The 19533-nt window shown below is 36.3% G+C and overlaps 1 protein-coding gene across 4 annotated transcripts in view; it reads right to left on the minus strand.

Moving 5' to 3' along the window:
- Positions 1 to 19464, minus strand: part of PDS5A (PDS5 cohesin associated factor A) — an 87511-nt gene extending 68047 nt beyond the window's left edge. For 2 of the 4 annotated variants that reach the window (XR_001865244.1, XM_017744314.1), the window contains exon 1: positions 19260 to 19452. Coding sequence is in view for 2 of the 4 variants with exons in the window: in XM_017744314.1 (XP_017599803.1) it covers positions 19260 to 19379 (120 nt within the window). In the remaining 2 variants the exon portion in view is untranslated. Of the gene's footprint in view, positions 1 to 19259 lie in introns of all 4 variants that reach the window. The other 2 variants (XR_001865245.1, XM_008641382.2) reach the window with 2 other exon arrangements.
- Between the last annotated feature and the right edge of the window lie 69 nt (positions 19465 to 19533).

Here is a 19533-nt window from a genome sequence, read left to right on the forward strand (position 1 = left end):
TAGCATGAACCATATCTAGAGTGACAAAACTTCACTGAAGAATTTTGTCTCTTGTCATCTACTGGAGTCATAGTACAAGACTGTCATATTAACGACAATTATATAGAATGCAGAAGCTGAGAGCTCCACTCTCAGTGCAAAAGGCTGGACAAAAATCTGAATTGTAAAACTGTAAAAATCTTTGATCTTTCACAATCAAAACTTATACTACCAACGAGTAACAACAAAAACAAACCCCTAACAAACCAGCACATCAAAACAGCTCCTCAGAAGGAACTGGCTGACATGGATGTTCTCTGCCAGCAGCTGGTGAGGTGCCAGCTACCACGCTTACCAAGTGAGAGGCACTGCTACAAAGAATTTCTGTTCAGACAAATTATCTTTCTCCAACAAAGCACTATTTTACCAGATAATTTTGCTACCTGTTGAGCACTATTACCTCTATCAGAAACACAACACTCACTCCTTCCCCCTCTGCCAGCTTTGTCTTTAGGCAGGTACCAAGCTCAAAACTAAGGCACTACAAAATGGACTGAATGCAAAATGCAAGAATTTTCTTACTTTGTGTGTGTCTGGTGGTTTGATTTTATTTTTAACTAGTCCCATCAAAAAAAACGTTTCTGAAAATTCTTAAAGCACAGGAAAAAAATGATGCAAAAAAATTGCACCTGAAACTTACCTGGAGTGGTTTCCTGGCTTTAAGTCTTAATTTTTTAATAAGGAGGAAGAAAATTATTTCTAATAAATGTATGGAAAGTATTGTATTTGTAGAATTTATTTAGCAAGCTTAAATTATTTTACTGTGCATAATGACAAATAACCCTAAGTAATAGACTGACTTCCGATATATGTGAAATTAATAATATTTTTAAGAAATTTTCCCTTTAAAAATTGTCATTAAAATGGAGTGGGGGACTAAATGAAAAATAAAAGGCACTGATATTGCTGATATAAAGACAGGAAAGTCAAATCCACAGTGCTCAGCAAAAGGATGATGCTAAAGACATAATGATTATGTGTAGGATATTCAGTTTCTGAGAAATAAGCCTGTAAAATCAATATAATACATCTATGCATGTGATTCTAATGTAGGTAGCAAAGAACAATAAGAAAAGTCTTCAAGAAATTCATATTACCATCATAATTGCCAATATTAAAAGCATGGAAATATTTCAAATAGAATATATTATTTACAGAAAGGATTTTCCAAGACTTTACAGGCCAGTACTTAAAATGTTGGGTTTAATGTTTTTACTGTTCATTTTATGATACACTATGTAGACTTTTCCATTTTGAATATGGGAGTAATGTGCATTTGTATGTTCAATGAAAAGTAAAAATGAAAGGGCAAGGACAGGAGAGCAACAACAACAAAAAAGAGACAGAAAAACTCAGGTATTCCCATTTGTGTCTCTGTATCATACCTATTTTTATTTGCTGGGTCTTGACATTTACACCCAATCACCAGTAACAGGGTTTCACTTGTTTTCACTTGTTTCTAACTTTTTAAAACATTTTAATAGTATTTTCAAGCAATACAGCTACCTTGAGCTGATTGAAAATTATCTCAAATCCAGAATATTTACTGTTTATAAAACCATGACTTTTTCTAACCTAGTTAAAGAAAAAAAAATACAATTCCTGCTTCTAGAGAGCTCTAATATACCTTTCTGGACTAGCAATATTGTTTTAGAGGATGTTATGTCACATATCCCAGAGCAGTGGTGGCTTTGCTCTGATTTTCTGCAGTTATTTTAATGCCAGGCTAATAAAGTCTTGTCCGGGAATTTTTCTCTAGTATTTTGAGAACTTAGTAACTCCTTGTTTCCATCATAAGAGTTCTGTAACTATTTTGCCTATCAGTTCCATCAAATTCCTTCCTTGTAGGTAGCGAGAATATGACCGTAACTGCTGTACCTGTCCCTCAACATTCCTCGCATGTAATCACAGTTTTACAGCTACTGATTTTGTTAAGATAAGAAGCAGGCAGTATATCAGATCTAAAGTGTTAATGCAAGACTTTTTTTTTTAAGAATATTTTCAAAAAGTGACTGACATTTTTTAAGAAGTTCCAGTAAGGAGTGTCTTCTACTAAAACTTCATTTATGAAATATGTAAAGCTCACTGAGGTCCCCAGAATCAGACAGCACTACCATTTCCTTGCTCTCCTAGAAAGAGACTTCAGATAAAGACTATATATATAGTGACAGTAGAACCACTGTCACTGCAGACATCAGGTATCCATTATTAGACAGTTTCCCCAGACTATTCTTGGTGAACCTACTCATATCACCTGTGTTGTGCAGTATTTACTCATTTTAACCTCTACATTAATTTCTGCTTTACTTGGATGCTCTCCAATTAGTATAACATTTTCATTATCTGTGAATAAATTTTCTGAAAAAAAATTTCACATAACTATTCAAGGAAGAACTCACATCTGGCAAACTTCTCAAAGTTAGTCTGGAAAGTATTTAACATTTTTTATTAAAAAATACACATTATGTATTTAATGCTTAATTTATATATTTAAATACATCATTCAAGTCCAGTCTCAGAATTGATAATACTGAATTTAGCTGAAAATAACATTTAACTAAACTACTTTGCTGGAATCAGCAACCTGCAAGTACCAAATACAATTTAAATAGCTGCCAGCAATATCCTCAAAGAATGCCTAAAACAGAAGTCACACAAAATTTCTGAAGGTCCAGCATACTTCAAGAAAGCACTTGAGGCATAGTCGCTCTGTATTTGCAAAACACTTTGGCATGTTCATCCAGAAAAATCACTTATCCTCACCATGACAAAATTTGAGAAATTTCAATGCCAAAAGTACAAAACCACACAGGAGAAGAGACTTGAAGAGGTTCTTAAGGTTATACCCCTTAAATTACTTTAACATCTAGTTTAGTCCTTCTTTAGAAATGTTTTGTTATCGACTGAGTTTACAGTTTCTGAGTGAGTTATTTAAACTCATTCAGTAAATTCCAGCACTACAACAGAACCAGTGTCTCAAGACAGTGCATGCACTGCAACAATGAGTAACTTTTTCCTTCACTTGAAATAGCTGGAAAATTCATCTGATTCCCTTTCTAAGATCAGACAGTTGAAACAATGTCAATCTGTACCCCATGCACAAACATAAATTTGGTACCCAGTGGATGCGATTTGGTCACTTCATAAATATCTGCATCCATGACACAGCATCAAAGAGAAATTTGAGAAGCTTACGAAGAATGCACCAAGCCTCAGCCCAAAAAATTATGATTGCCCAGAACACATAAGAAAGCATCCACTTCACCAACAGTACTGGACTGAAGAGGCCTGAAGCCAAAATAACATCTTATTTAAAAATTATCTTTGTTTCTCTGACTCAAAAATTACAGAGATTTCACTTCACTTGCTCAGCTGCAGTGATCTCAGAACAGTAGCCCACATGCATGTGCTGCAGGTTAAATGTATCATAAAAAACCCAATGATTGGGAAAACTAAAAAAGGAGGGGAAATATTACCTGTAGGACAGAACAATCTCTTTCATATACAAACTCTGCAGGAGAATGACAACTAGTTGACTAGATGACTGTCAAAGTAAATCACTTGGTCTTTCTTAAGCATACATAAGGCATTACACATAGGCACAAAATTTAACTTTTCTTATCTAAAACCATTCTAGACTGTATAGTTATTGCCTTCAGGTCCTGAATCCTATACAAAAGTATTACATCTTAAGTTTCCATATACAAGACTTTAAATACATGAAGCTCCATTGCTCTTACTCTTCAAAAGCCATTAATGGCTTTTGAAACCATGAAACCTTTTCGTTCATGTTTCGTAAGTTGGTTTTTACTGCAGGTTTTTGAATATATGTATTTTTAATCACTCTCATGATTATAGCATGTAGATCATGTACTGGTATACTGAACCCATTCACAAAAAAACCCCTGTGGAATGTACTTTGCTGTGTTTGCTTTCTCATCTTCCCATCCTAAAAAGAAAACTGTAACACTGCAGTATTTTATTCTGATTGAACTGGTGGTCTTGTTTTGGTTTTTTTAAAATTCAAAATCAACACATTTCACAATTCATCTTCATAGCAAGGAAGAAAACTTCAGAATGAACTTCAGAATGCAAATTGTAGAGGTTTGCAATAGTCGTCAAGAGCTGCAAGAGTTCACTGGACATCCTAAAAATACTGTTGGCTAAGATTTATGGTCAGGAAACAAAAGCTGTCAACTACAGTCTTTAGCACCTAAAACTCAGACATTAAACTGAAGCCACTTAGCACCTTAAAGAAAATGGCTGAGACCTAATATTTTACTATGAATTTTATTGGAGAGTAGTGGATGAGGAGACAAGCAGATGCTGACCAAGTAACTGATCTTGAGGAAAATGCTTCAGTATTTTTATTCAACAGTCCCAATCTCATTATACATTCATGAGATTAATTACAGAACTCGGTTCCAGATGTTGAGAGTAGAGCAAATAACCTTAATCCAGATGGGGCTCAAATTCCTAACCAAGGAGAGAGGCGAAAAGATGTTACTCCCAGATTCCACTATTGGCAGTTTCATTAAAGGTAAGTACTGCCTGTACTAAGGACCAAAAAGAAGTACCAAATGGAAACATCCAGCAAAGAAAACTGACAGATAGAGGGAAATGCTTCCTGTTGCCCGCCTGAAACCATCCCCTTGTTCTGCTTTAACTTTAGCATCTTTCTTTTGCCAGAGCTCTGACTGCTCACATATAGGGTTAAAAATGGTAAAATCATGGGGCCACCTGCATGTTGTTGACACCATGTCTACAGTATTTATTTTGAATTTGCCTAGGAGCTGACTTAGAGGTCAAAAGACGGCTGATTCTTGTGTGAATGAGGTATTGAGAACCCAAGCGGTAGGAAAGTAGTTTTCCATCACTGAATATAGTCTTCCAATTTAAGCATTTTGTATCCTATGTGCTCATCACTTCTCTTGGGTGAGAAAGCAGTATCTCCTAGTCAGCAGTCTTAGAGAAGCCCAGGAAACCCAGAACATCTTCCCCCCTCATTTTCAGTATGATGGCTTTGCAAGCATTCTGGTCAGGATTAAGACAGCACAAAGTCAGTTTATAGTTAAATAGGTATTAGCTTCCGTCTAGCTTCCCATAAATGTATCCGAATTTCTTTGTGTTGGTCAAATCTCTGAATGGTATCAGTTACTTGCAGGTTTTTTTTCATACACTATCAAAGGCATGCCAGGTAATTACAGATTTTTGAATCAAGAGACACTTAAGGTCTCCAGAATTTGTACACAAACAAAAAGACTGAACCCCAGGAATACCAATATATTCCTCAGATGTGAATATATGCAAAGCATATCCACACATTCATTTCTTAAGCATTATTTTGAAGTTTTCTGAATTGAAGAGTAACAGTAAAGGCTTACTTCGATAATAATACAAAATGAAACAACTAAACCCAACAAGCCACAAACTAAATGATAAGAGCTGAAATCAAATTATTTCAAAGTAAGGATTTGTATAATCAAAATTATCTATATAACTTCATCCAAAAGTTTCTGGCCACATTCCTACACTGCTATTTTCATAGAAGTTTCCATATACAAACAAATTACTACTAGAAAAGCAGGCAAAATTCAGGTCTAAGATTAGTTGAAGTTTGGCAACTACAGAATTTCAATGCATACAAACCTCTAAATAAGTGCAAATTCCTTGTAAACACTATCTAAGAAGAACAAACAAAATTATATTCAAACATATTTCAACATCAGCTGGATTTTTGGCCTATTGAGGAGTCCTTAGTATGTTCTGCACAACTCTCAGGTCCCAAAGTGTAAAAAATATTACGTAAATGAGCTACAGAAGAAGGGTTTTCACTTTCTATGAATACTTCTGGAAGCACTTCATGTGCAAGAGTAAACTTGGGGTCTATTCCTGCTATAAGCCCCATGGAGTGTTAATAACTGGCTTTGAAATGAGACACACACAAAAAAAGAGTCTCCTACTTGCATTTTACCAGTTCATGCTTGGGGGAGAAAGCTATTTATGGGCCTATCTGCTAGATAGTACAATTTTTTTTTTTGCACTTGTGATTATCTGAAAATAAAAGCTTCATCTCTGTCTATGTGCACGTATGTATACAGTTACTCCCCTACAGACAGATACATATCCTGTAAGTTAACACACATCTTTGTTTAAAGAACAATCAACTACAGGAGGCATTAGGAAGGGGAAAAAACAGTAAGAATGAGAGCCAGCATGAAGATAAATCTGTTTGTAAGCACTGGCCTGTACCGCCTACTCTAGTTCAAGTCACAGCACAAGACTCAGTAGTTTGGACTGCAGAACAGGAAAAGATCAGTCTTAACATCAGACTGCATCTCATAACCCTAATACTGGTACAGAACTGTGAGCCATCATGCTTAGATATGCCTGAAAAACACTGAAACCTCAAATTCCTTCTTTTGTACAAATAGGACAAACAATAAGCAGAAAAAGAGAAAACTAAACAATCCTAGAGAAAGGAGAGGTGTTATCTTCTTCTCTCTACTTATTACTACATCAATTCTGAACTCAAATATAAAATCAATTTGTTTTGAAAGCAATTATGTATTAGGATGAATGGTATTTATAACTGCAGTTAGTCAGCTAAACATTAGAAAATTCATCGTGGATTCCCCGACATGAATGTTTGTTCAAAATTACTGGCACCAGCAAAATCCACACATTTGTGTATAAACGCAGCATTGATTTCAACTGTTTGTAACCACAGAACGTTCTCCTCTGTTTCTTAGCTTCTTTTTTCAGACATGGAACGTCAGTACATCACTCACTGCACTGACATTTGCAGCTCCCTGAAACAAGGGACATACTTCATTTTGTTTAGATACTGCCTCAAAAATAGAGCAGGTGGAGGGGCATTTGTAGAATTTCTTAGGGCACAGTTTCATGGGTGTGTGAGTCAACCCAAATCTGCCAGATCTGTCCCTCTATTATGCCAGCACATATGTGGCTGATAAGTGACACTACTGAAAATTCCCTTTTTCTGCCCAGGTTATTTTTCAGATATATCTGCTTCTTGCAGCTCATTACACGGCTGTAAAAATGACAGGAGAGAGTGAGAGTACTTCAGCCCAATCTCAGGGTGCAGTTTAATGACTTAAAAGTTGATTTAGTAAGGTCAAACCCTATGAACACAGTGCTCCAAATTAAGCTGTCCCTGCAAACAACAGTTCACCCTGATATTGTCATAGAGCTTCTGCCAAAGCAAGGAGGGGGTAATAGGTGACTGTGCACGCCGATCCAAATTAAAACTTACCTGGAAAAAGGTAAGTGCTTTTGAATAGGATGACTTCCACAATCCAGCATCCTGCAAGCCACAGATACATCTGGATTGGCAGGGGAAAAACTACGGCACACAAGTAGCAAGAGTATTTAACTGGCTCAAAATGCTCGCTTTGGTGTTTGTGCTTCCATATGCCAGGGTCTGATTCAGGGCAATGCTCTACCTACTGGTATAGCAACTCCATCCTTTCCTACTTTTTCTTGTATTACTCTTCACAAACTTGATTTATTTCTATGACTTTAAGAGTGCTGGTGATGCAAATAAGGAAAATTACTTTGAACCATTACTCTTCCTGAACAGCAGTGGCAGCAGCAGTGAAAATGAGCAACTGTTTCTTCAGTAGCAGCATCAACCTAAAAGTACTCAAAAGTAGTCAGATACAACAATGCCAGGATGACAAGCTTCCAGAACACAATTCTGGCAGACTATAAAGAGAACTAGATGATTTTTTTTTTTTTTAAGATTTTATTTTTAAGCTAAACTAAATTGATTTTGACTGTGTTAGAATACCCACTATGCAGGTCAGCTCAGATTACTAAACTGACTTGCAATACTCTACAGAACCAACCTGTCATTACTTACTCCTTCACCTTTTTACCTTCCTGATGAAATTATTTTTGCCCACAGCTTTGTTTTTCAACAGAAGATTGATAAAGATGATGAAAAATAATGGGAAAACTCTCAACAAATCTTCTAAAAACACCAACTAATATTGTCTTAATTTCTAAAATTTTGAGGCTAGTTTTAAAATTAATTTTCTGGGGATGTTGCATGATGCCAGGCTTTTAACTGGAATGTTGAGAGGCATCAATTCAGATACTGTACAGAAATGAATGCATGACAGCCCTCACACAGACTGAAATTGTTGTAACTCTGAGGAGTCTCAAGACAGTGTGAATTAGGGCACAGCTCCACAGTATGAGCTCTCTCACAGAGCCTGTGAGAGAGAGTCCCTCAAGGCATTTCTCAACCAGCTTCACTGCTAGATAAAAATCTAATGGAGAGCTCCATCCTCACAGACATACACAGGTATCGGAAACCAATTCTAGCATCAGACATGGAGTGACATACAGAGCTTCAACTCTAAGATGAGTATTCTTTAATCTATGTAGCGTATCCAACTCAGACCAGAATGCTCCAATTTGCACAAGAACCTAAACTAAGAACAGCATCTAAAAATGTCAAAGTGAAACAAAATTAAATAGCAGCTTTTTAAACTGTAACCTGACTGAAGGTGATTTAACCTTTAAAGGGAAGCATAGGCTGGTACTGAAAGACTGTAACTTTGGAAAACATTACACACCACCCCCGCTTTCCCAGCTGAGCTTTAGATACATAGACATTAAACTCGTTTTTTCCTCCCATTTCAAAGTGATTTTTTTAACGGCTTATTAAGTTTTCTACTGACCTACTTCCAGTTCTATTAATGTGTATATATTCTACAAAGATACAGTTTTTGTACTTGGTGAACCCTCCATTTCCTAAAGCAAAATTCTCATGATTTTACAGCAGTCTAGACTACTAGTTTCAAGTGGAACAAAGCTGAAATCTTATTGCCAGATTTCCCAATTTCCCTTTGGCTACAAAAATATGCCTATTTTCATATTCTACATATATTTTCTAAGAAAAAAATGTTACTAACAGCTCACAAATGCAACTCCTAGACCTTCATTTAGTGATTTCACATGAGCAAAAATAGTACCTCTTGCCACTGACATTCTACTGGCAATAGCAGAAGTCGGAGCTTTTGAGAAGAGAAGGATTAGAATTTTTCTGGAATAATGGCACATGCCAACTACGTTTACAAAGGATGACTGAATTAGGCATTTAAGTAAGCATGTATTTTCAGGGAAAAAAGCTTCAAAGCTACTTTGCATTTCTTCATTTGTCTTCTAGGTGAATGAATGTTAACTCTGCAACACATCAGTGATGAGAAAGAAACACCTGTCAAAACCCATACATGCAGGGCCACTTTTTCTATCTCTCCCAGATCACTGAATAGTTTTTACCATCATAACAAAGTATTGAGTTTACTTGCTTTATTCTTATTACTGCAACACCTTAAGAATTAAACTTCCCTTCATGTACTCCACAATATGTTGTGCCATTGTGAAAACAAAGCAGCATAATTTCTGAATTATTCCTCTTCACTACTCCATGAAATCAAAGTTTTTAAAAGAAAAATTATTTCCTTTATGACTGACAGGAGTAAGGCCCACAGAAAGGCACTGCAGTCAGATTTAAGTGACTGAATATCAGGTTTTAGACTCTTAAATCACATGAAAAAACAATTTTTATATTCTACAAAATCTACTTTCAAATAATTCCCTACTAAATTATGAATAGCTTGATTGAATTTCAGTAACGAGTTTATTACAGAGAACCATTACTGCATTTGGATAATTAAGTACATGCATGTATTTTCAAATGGTACCAGAAGAAAAGCACAGTTAAAACACACAATTATATTAAAATAACAGGATTTACCACACTTTGACTATCCTGTGGACTAAAAGACAGTAAAAATTTTAAGGTGAAATAACCAACCACATCTTCCTTACATTGAATTTGTAACAGAAGTCAATTAGCTTATTTTTTCAAGGAACAACTTATAACAAATACCTTTTCACATCCACATCACTATTGGCATCATCATAACACTCATTTTGCAAAATTTCTTTATATTAATCACTTCCTAAGTTCAACTATAGTTTCATTGCACACATTCTGCTTCAGCATTTGTACCACAATCTTGATTCTAAGTAGCCAGAAAAACTCGAAAAAGCTAATTATGTAAAAAAACCACTATAGAAAACATCAACTAAAGAACCTACTGTTTGTCTTTTGAGATTTTAAGCTACTTTTCAGTGATTTGGGTTTTGCTGGGTTTTTAGGTTGGCTGTTTTTATTATTGCTTTATCCTTTCAATAATACCATATTGCATAAGCGACTTTCATCAAGATGTTCACGGAATACAGGTATCATATTCAGTTGTTAAAAACCACCACTTTTAAGTTTAAAAACTAGTAATATTCTTGAATGCCATGAACCACACACTACCAGTTTGTGGGTTAAGAGAGTATTAATAAGTTTTTGTGCTTTATTTTACTTGTTTATCTCCTGCACTGCTGCTACGTGAAATTGATTTTATCATAGGCAGTAAAATTGCCACTGGTGGGTTTCCAACAGATCTCATCTCCATCGCTCTCCTCTCAGAGAGCTGCTGCATCCCTCATCCTCCTGCACTACTTGCCCACTCTCCTTTGGGTGCTGTGTCCAGGAAGCTGGGGAGGGAGCAGCAGATCCCCTAAAAAAATTGAAACACCCATGAAGTAATTAGTTGCATTTATTCCAGCTAGCATATAGGCTGCCTTTTGAAATGTCTGAAGTGCTGTGTCCATGTTCCTTTGTGTAAACAGAATTCGGATGTCTCTATTCTGCTCAGCACCAATTAGACAAGTGTTCCATCTCTGAAACTTCTGTCCAACTGCCAGGAAGTTCTGAACTAATGTAACTTCAGGAAAGATCAGTAACAAAGAAATTAAACTTATTTCATTAGTAAAGCAAGATAAAAACATTTTTCCAGGCAAAGTTCTATTACATATACAAAGTAAACTGGGCCCACAAATATTTTCTTCCAGTTTTTGAGAGATTGATTTTTGGGTACTTAGAACAACAGTAAAAAGATTTTCATAGTAAGCACAAGTTTACAGCTGGTCTTTCGATGGGCTTTCATATTAGATGCACTGATAAAACAGTTTTAAGATCAGTAAGTTACATAATATTTTTAAAATATTGTAAACCTGCAGATGTTAAGCTATTTCCTCATGGTCAATTAGGCTATTTCCATAGAGAGCCACAAGAAAGAGAAAGACAGCAACTGCAGAGGAAAGGGCAATTCTTTAATGACCACAAGCAAATTCTAATACTACTAAGTACTAACTAATCTGGCTACTTTTTTTTAAGCATGTGCATTTTTCAGGTACTGTAGACACCAAAAAATGGTGTGCGGGAAAACTCACACACCATCAGTCAGAAGTATCTGACTTCTCCAAAATCCTTTTAAAAACTGTTCTTTCTTCTTCTCTTTCATCTTCAATATCTGTATCTGTTCAAAAATTACTGGTAAATAGAAAAGACATGTCTCTTTAATGCTTATGAATGTATTTTGCCAGTCCAAAACTTCTTCTCTGTTTCAGTAGTTTGGAAAGTTTTGATAAATCTCATGGAGATAGATGTCATAACTTCTAGCATTAGAAACTAAAGACATGAGGCCTAAAATGCTAATGACTTCCAAAATGTATTCCAGCTAAACGTGACAGGCTGTACTCACAGAAGACAATAGAGTACCATTAAGATTAGGTAATATAACTGAACAACTAGAAAGAAACAGGAACTCACTTGAGAGTAAGACATTAAAAAGGCTGATCAGCCTTCACAGTAAATTTGAAAGAGTTTTTCCCCCACTGTGGCTGCAAAACTCATCCCAACACTGAAGCTCTGACCCCTCCATCAGGTAAGTATGTATCTTCTGTCTCACATAAATAAAATGTATGTTTAGAATATCCCCATGCTATCCAGGTACCAGAAAGTTTTCAATCTTCACTCCTGAGCAGAAACTACCTTGTGCCAGTTTTATCTTTGTTTATCCTTAGCAGTATTTCATCATGCCTAAAAGATCTTTAAAACAGCCAAATTCTCATGTCAGCACAGCAGTGGGAATACAGTTCATTAGCTTACTGCAGCTGCAAAGCCAGCAAACACACATTGCTTTGAGTGACACCACAATAAGCACATGTTTTAGACTTCTAGGTGACAGTGGGGATTAACAAGATACTGAAGCCTGGGAAAAAACCCTCAGATATGAAGAATGTTTAACATAGACTGGGGACTAGACAAAAGTTTGGTTTCCTTAACTCCAAAAATGGCTAAAATATATACTGTGAACCAAGGATTTGCTATTTTGTCTTTTGTTTTTCCTTTTCATAGCAGAAGATGCGCATTGACATTAAGCAGACAAAATAGCATGAATTGATTCAAGTAGACAAGGAAGAAAAGTAACCACATTTATGTTTGATTTCCCTTTCTATCAATCATCTCCATATTACTGTTTGCAAGCCCAAGGACAGTTTTTCTTTCACTTCATATTGCTGGTAAGAGATTAACACTTCCTTTTTGAGTCTTTGAGCACAGCTAAGGCTCCTGCTGTTTTGCAAACTTAGGCATACGAACTCCTTGTAAGAATGCACTGTCAAGGATTTTGTATCCAAACTTTATTTAAAACATTTGAATTAACAAAAACACTCCCACATTATACACATAAAAATACAGACTGACTTGTATATCCACCTGAAGTGATTTATATGACTAAACCACGTCACTTATACTGAATACAACATCAGTAGAGCTCTGGTCTGCCACAGGCTTCCAGTACGCCCCTAAGTAATATTTAGCCTTCATCAGTTTGTTTCCATTTTAGAAGAGGGGGACAAACCCAGAAATCTGTAATTTAGTATTAGCACAACTCTTACTCATCTCTTTTCCAAGGTAAATAATCCTGTATTTCTCAAACTTCTAATCAGTCTTTGTAATACTAATGTTAATACAGTAGTTGGTAAGTGATTACACACACACACTCACAAAAGGAAACACCACAATCAAAATCTTGAAGCCATTACTTGGTTCCGTTCACATCACGAAACTTGTTCTGGAGTTAATCAAGATTGTTTGATAGAGAAGCATCTTGCTCAAAGACCATCTTTCTTATTTACTGAAGATGTAATACTATAACTGAAGGAAAATACGCGAAGAAAAGGACTATTCCATGCCGTATTTTGAAACAGTAAAGTCTGAAGACTTGCATGCCAGCCTCACACCTATTACAAAGTTTCTATACAATGCCTGTTAAACAGTCCGTAACACAGTTTTCACAGAAAACATTAGTCATTTTCTGGGTTTTTCAGGAGGGATGATGAGGCCCGATTTACAGAAACCCTGGGTACTCAGAAATGTAACTGAAATCAAAGAAACTTGAACAAATGAAGCGCAACAGAATGCACTTCACTTCAGAAGTCACAATTCAGAAATACCAAATCAGACACATGAAGTCAACTCGTCTCTCTGGTATTGGGGCCTCTCTGGTATTTTTTTCCTTTCAGTAGCTCATCAGCTCCCCATCTTTTAACTGTGATTAACATAATGCAGTCACCTCACAAAAAAGTATTAGCAAAGAATGAGATTAAAAATTCTTTGAGGTTTATAGTAGAATAAATGAGGCCATAAAGACTTCTGAACCAGTCTGTCCATTTCAGTGGTCAGACATCAGAAGTTATCACTTCTAATTCAGCAACCTTTTGGGTTTTTCCCCCCTTTCAAATGGGGGCTTTTTTCCCTTTCAAAATACGTTTATCTTAGTGTTGCTGGGAAACCATTCGAATAATACTGTACATGTGAAATTGCCATTAATTACTGACGCACTTGTAACAAAAGAAAATTATCAGATACAAAAACAAAGGGTGTCATCGTCAATCAGTTCGAAATTCAGTAACATCTGGGCAAACTTGGTAAGGCTAGATGGTTTGTTCCTCTAAGGACTGACAAAACTGGGACATTTACAAAGCAGTTGGTTAATATTCCATTGGCAAAAAAAAAAAATCAGAACACAATTTCTTCTTCTCCAACTAGTGGCCTGTCCTAGTTAATGAAAAACTTGATTGGTACAAGACTCAAACTAATTAAAAAGATTAAACTATGAGCAAAATCAAATTAAAAATTTGGCTTTAGGCTTATGTGGCCACCAATAGCTCAAGAACATTGCAACTGCAATCTGCAGTTAAGTACAATTAATGACAGGTTTTTAAATTGTTAGAATAATTAACTGTGGATCATTTCTGTAACCTGGCTATATGACCTCCAGAGAATTACTTATAATTCTTAAATATAAGCATGTAAATACATGCAAGTCACCCATGTCATCTAAGTCTTGCCAGCAAAGAGCACTTATTAGTTAATATACTATCCAACCCACTTATTATGTATATACCTTTTCTCCTCAAACATACCAAATTCTTGTGGGTGACACAACAGATTTTCTTCTACTAGATGACATTTTAATTTGCATTTTTTAGTCTTGTTTAAATCAACTGCATAGGTACAAGCCAGGTCAGATCAAAGGTCCATCTAACTACATGACCTCAGAGAGAGGCCATTAACTTATGCAGAACTATCAGGGTTAGTTAAGAGTAACTTTCTTTTCCTCTCACATAACTACAGCCTACTCAAAAACATTTAAGTACCAACAAGCAACCTTTCTCAGTTTTAACATGGTGTAACAGATGCCTAAAAGGCATCCGTGCATGAAATGACAAATTATCAGCATTAGTTATTTCTAGTGGTATGAAGATAGAGACACAACAGGCCAAACTACAAAGGGGCCAATACCTAATAACCAGAGGAATGTGCAAAAAGACAATGGAAAAAAGGAGAGGGAGAGTGTTTGTTTCGTTCTGGGACAAATACATATAAGATAACTAAGAAATGCCAAGGGACAAGATAGGGAAGACTTCAAGGCACACCTGGATTGCTAACCTCTCCAGATGATCACAAGCTAGGCCTTGGCATGGGGATGGCAGGGGGAGAATTGGAGAGAGGATGAAAGGGTGTGGTGGGCATTGAAATCAAAAGCAACTTTCACAGCAAATGCCTTGCCAAACTGTCACCATGGGAAAAGGAACAAGACTATTGGACTGATTGAAAAACGAAAGGACAATAACTCTTCAAAAAAACCCAAACCCCCACAAAACAAAAACCAGAACCCTAACCCAGCTATGATAAAGAACTCTATCTCCCTCATTAAATTCTAACCGATAAAACTTAATTTCACAGAAACATATTTAAACATTGCCTTAAACCCGTGTTAAAAATCTCCATGCTGAAATTAATTTATCACTTCCTTTCCTTTGAAAAGTTTCAGAAACTTTTCTTTTACTTTTGTATATTTAGCATCTGATTAAATGTGCTTTTTACAGATTTTATCAATTAGTGTTGCTTACACTGATACCTCCAGGTAAAAGAAGATGTGCACTGTTAAGTGTTTTCTTTTTTTCTACAAACCTGTCTTACACTACCAAACTGTACAGTTTTTAGTATAAAGCTGTATCTGAACTCACCATCATGCATTATTTCTTTAACATTAAAAACCCTAGCAGGCGTGATAGCTTTCCAGAAACAATGCAAATGTCCCCATCTCTATCTCAAAAAAAACCATTTGCTAACTTTCACATTCAAATTGACTCTGAAGTTCCTTCAACATTCTAAGGAAAGATTGCCACAAAAAGAAGTTAGTTTTTCCCCTGTGCCTGCCCAATTGTTTGTGAGTTCTTGTGATAAATTACACAAGAAAACGGTTCAGGTTAAAATTAACATAGTTGGGGAGGGGTGGGTGTTCTGGTGTTGGTTGGTTTGGTTTTTTTTCCTGCTAAGTTTAAACCCAGATCTGTCAACCCTTCCATTCTGGTACGCAGCAAAACAAAATGCTTGTAAAGAGAGTACAGAACAGAAGCTGGGACAAGCACGTGAGAGCCCCACATATTTTGGTGGGAGTTCTGGCTTTGCCTACAAGGGCTGTGTATGTCAGTGACTGAGAAAATCAGTCTCTATGCATTTTGGATTGATGGGGCTATTTGTAACGTATCTGACAATTAAGTACACTACTATTAATCTTACTCATAATGACTGTTTTATATAAATGACACTTAAATATTCTCTTGTGATCAAAGTTATATCTGAGATTTAATAGTTTACTGACAGCAATATACAAGTCTGGAGTTTAACGAGGCAGTAAAATACAGTCAATCTTGAAAAAATTTCAATAGCCATAAAGAAGCTTTGCAGCAAAGCAGATGCCAAGTTTCTAAAACTTCTTTCAAAACCTTCAACTATCTTATTGAAAAAAATATAATATTGCTAACACAATTGCTCTCAAGTTTTATTTAGTCTCTGGCTTGATCTTGGAACAGAAGGAAGGCTTCTTGGGTGCCTTAGAATTGTTTGCTTTCCCCTTCTATCACTTGTTTAAGTCAAAGTTACTATTCCTCTTCCACAAGCCTTACCCAAAGTGTCAAGCAGCTGACTTGCAGCCCTGAAACCAATCATTATATTGTGAAAAACTGCCCTGTAAAGAGAAAGACTGACCTAAAAAAATTACATATTTTGTAGTCAAAAGTACAGTAAACCTCAACACTCCGCTACATGCTAGCTGCCTAGTTTGCTTAAACTTAATTGGATCTATAGAACAGACACTTGACCCCAGCCACAGTACACCAGTTAAAATCACTTCCTCAACAGCTGAAACTATATAACACATGCCACTCTACAGCACCAAACCATCAATATAATCTAGCGTACCAGAAACTACCTTTGACTCAATTAAGCACCTGAACTTGTGCTTCACCTGCCATACATATGCAATCCTGAGGCATTTCCTTCCTACGTCCCTCAAAAGATGCATGTTAATTTTAAAATTCTCAATGTTTTCATTTTCAGAACAGTAATGATGTTATCATACAGATATATCAAAACACTTTAAAAGTATCTGGCCTACATTTTATTACCCACAACCCCAAGCAGAAGGAGGGAAAGGATATAAAAACATTCTTTTTCAAAGTCCTTGGCATAAAAGCTGCTGCTCAGGCACTCTGGGACAGGTGCCCAGAACGTCTCAAGTTCCAATAATAAGAAAGGCTTTCACTAGGAGAAGAAGTCTGGACACAAAAATATAGATGCGATATCAGAAAACTTGCTAATAAGGACCCAAATTTGTAACCAATTAAGTTGACCATGACTTCACCAAGCTAAAAGAGCAAAAACTTGCAGGAACTGGCCCACAGCCTGATGGCCAAAACTCTAAGTTGAACATTTTCTGTAAGAACTATCTTCTCTAAGAGCACTTTTGGCTGACACTTGGCCAAGAAGACAAAAAAATCTACAATTTCATGAACTGATTCATGCCTGAGCTTATACATTCTGTTAAAGCTAGCTTTTATCATTAAGTCATATTTAAAGTTCTGGAAGGCTATCTTTTGAAGAAAACTTGAAGAAATTGAACTAAACTTTTTCAAGTATTTCCATCCCAAGCAAAGCGTCATCATAATATTCCACATTTCAAAATGAATTTGCTTTTATAAACTAAGTCAATATAAGGAAGCACGGACTTCATAAAGAACATACACGTTATACAAATGCACGAAGAAAAATATACTTGTTGGTTTAGTTCTATAGTGTACAATACTTCCCATTCTCTTGATCCTTCAGTAAAGCCAATACCTGACAAAAAAAAATTCCTCTAACTCAGATTAAACAGTACCAATACAGTAAGAAAAATCTTTCTCTGTCTTTTCAGTGATGCTGGGTGCAGTAGCAAAGTATTTGTTCCCATTTAAAGTTAGTCTCAAATCTTTCAGCTGTCTGAATTCTGTAACAATAATTCATTAGAAAACAACAAAAAAAAGTCTGCTCGTAGCCTGAAGATTATGTCTAATACACACACATGTGAATTCAGCAAAACACATATACATGATTTTGAAGTTCTATTATTTCTATTATATAGGAATGACACAGTTCACCACTGCAAGTCCACCAGCTGGGACAAAATAAAATACTTGTTTCAAGGATCACCTCAAAACTGCATTCCTCTACACTCCACAGACTTCGATCCAAGGTATCTGTCTAAACAATCACAACTCTAGTATCTTCTCCTGTAACTGGAAATATTCCACTGCAGTTTTGAAAATACTAGGCTGGACTTGTCCATTCAATAATTTTCAAAACTGTAAATGGACAAAAAGGCTAATTTTCAGAAAAACCACTATGAGCCTTGCTGCTTAAAAAGCAAAGCACAAAGCCTACGTTCTCTTCACATTTATAGCCAAGAAAACTTTTCAATGTACTAACTGACTAGTCAAGACCACGACTGCTATTTTTCAGTCTTTGTGGGGTCACTGCTGTCATGGGAAACAGATCATCAGATGACAGGATATTTCTGATCGCTATAAATTATTACTGCATCTCCACCCGGGGCACAGGACCAAATCCCAGGTTACAAAAACCTTTGGTCCAAAGACCACGGTGTTAACAAACGAGCTATGTCAATATTTGATCAATGCTCAGCTTAATTCTCTATATTCAGCATGGACTTAAGAAATAATACTAATGAATCACAGTAGCATTTCGGTTTTTTTTCCAGTGGAAAAAGGGATTAACAAAATAAAAAAGAGAGGCAAGACTCACAGTCCTCCAGGATGCTGTGAAACAAGCAGAGAAGATACTTTTCTAATAACCCCTTTTGCTTATGAAAATTCAGCAATTTTGTCAGTTATACTAAATAGGAAAAAACAGATATGTATTACACTAAATTGAAAAATCTGAGGTAGGTTTTGAAACAATTTCAAAAGGCCATCCATAAACTCCAGAAATTAAGCTTTGCATTTCGCCAACAGTGTGATCTTTTCAATCAAGAACAGCCTTATGCAGATCTACTTGTCTCCCCTGCTCAACTATACTTTCTTCAAATGCCGGAACCCATAAAACCACCTAGCTTGCCAAAAAATTTTGCTAACATATCCTGTAATTATTACTTGTGATTCCACTTCAGACTTCTCCTCTAAACTGTGGATATGTTTCATGTACAAATTAGCACTTAATGTATCAACTCTGGCATTGAGAGAACTCGCAAGAGAACAGTAATGAATTACAAAAATGGGTCCTCCTCTTTTAAGGAAAAGCAATGAAGTCATAATCCCTTAAATGTCTGCAGGCAGGAAGGACAACAAAACTCTGGCAGTTCTCCATTCCAGTGATAAAATGTTTACCTTAACAAGCAAAAGTTGCAGGGGAGGGGGTGGCGGTCAGAACTGCTCACCTTTAACCGTTTAACCACTTCATCGTTGGTAATTTTGTCCGTAATCTCCTTCACTCCAGGAGGATAGTAGATGATTTTACCGTCGGCAGCAGGTTTTGGTTGGGTAGCAGGGAAGTCCATCCTGGCGCTGCTGGTTACAAACTTTCCTTCTCCACAGTCCTCTACCGGCCTCTATCGGTCAGAAAACAAAAGTTCAGCAGAATGGAAACGACTTTCTAACCCTCTTTTTCCATTCCTCACCCTCCATTCGCTGAAGGCCCCGGCTACCGCCCCG

The sequence above is a fragment of the Corvus brachyrhynchos genome, unplaced genomic scaffold, assembly GCF_000691975.1.
Source record: "Corvus brachyrhynchos isolate BGI_N302 unplaced genomic scaffold, ASM69197v1 scaffold17, whole genome shotgun sequence".
NCBI lineage: Eukaryota > Metazoa > Chordata > Aves > Passeriformes > Corvidae > Corvus > Corvus brachyrhynchos.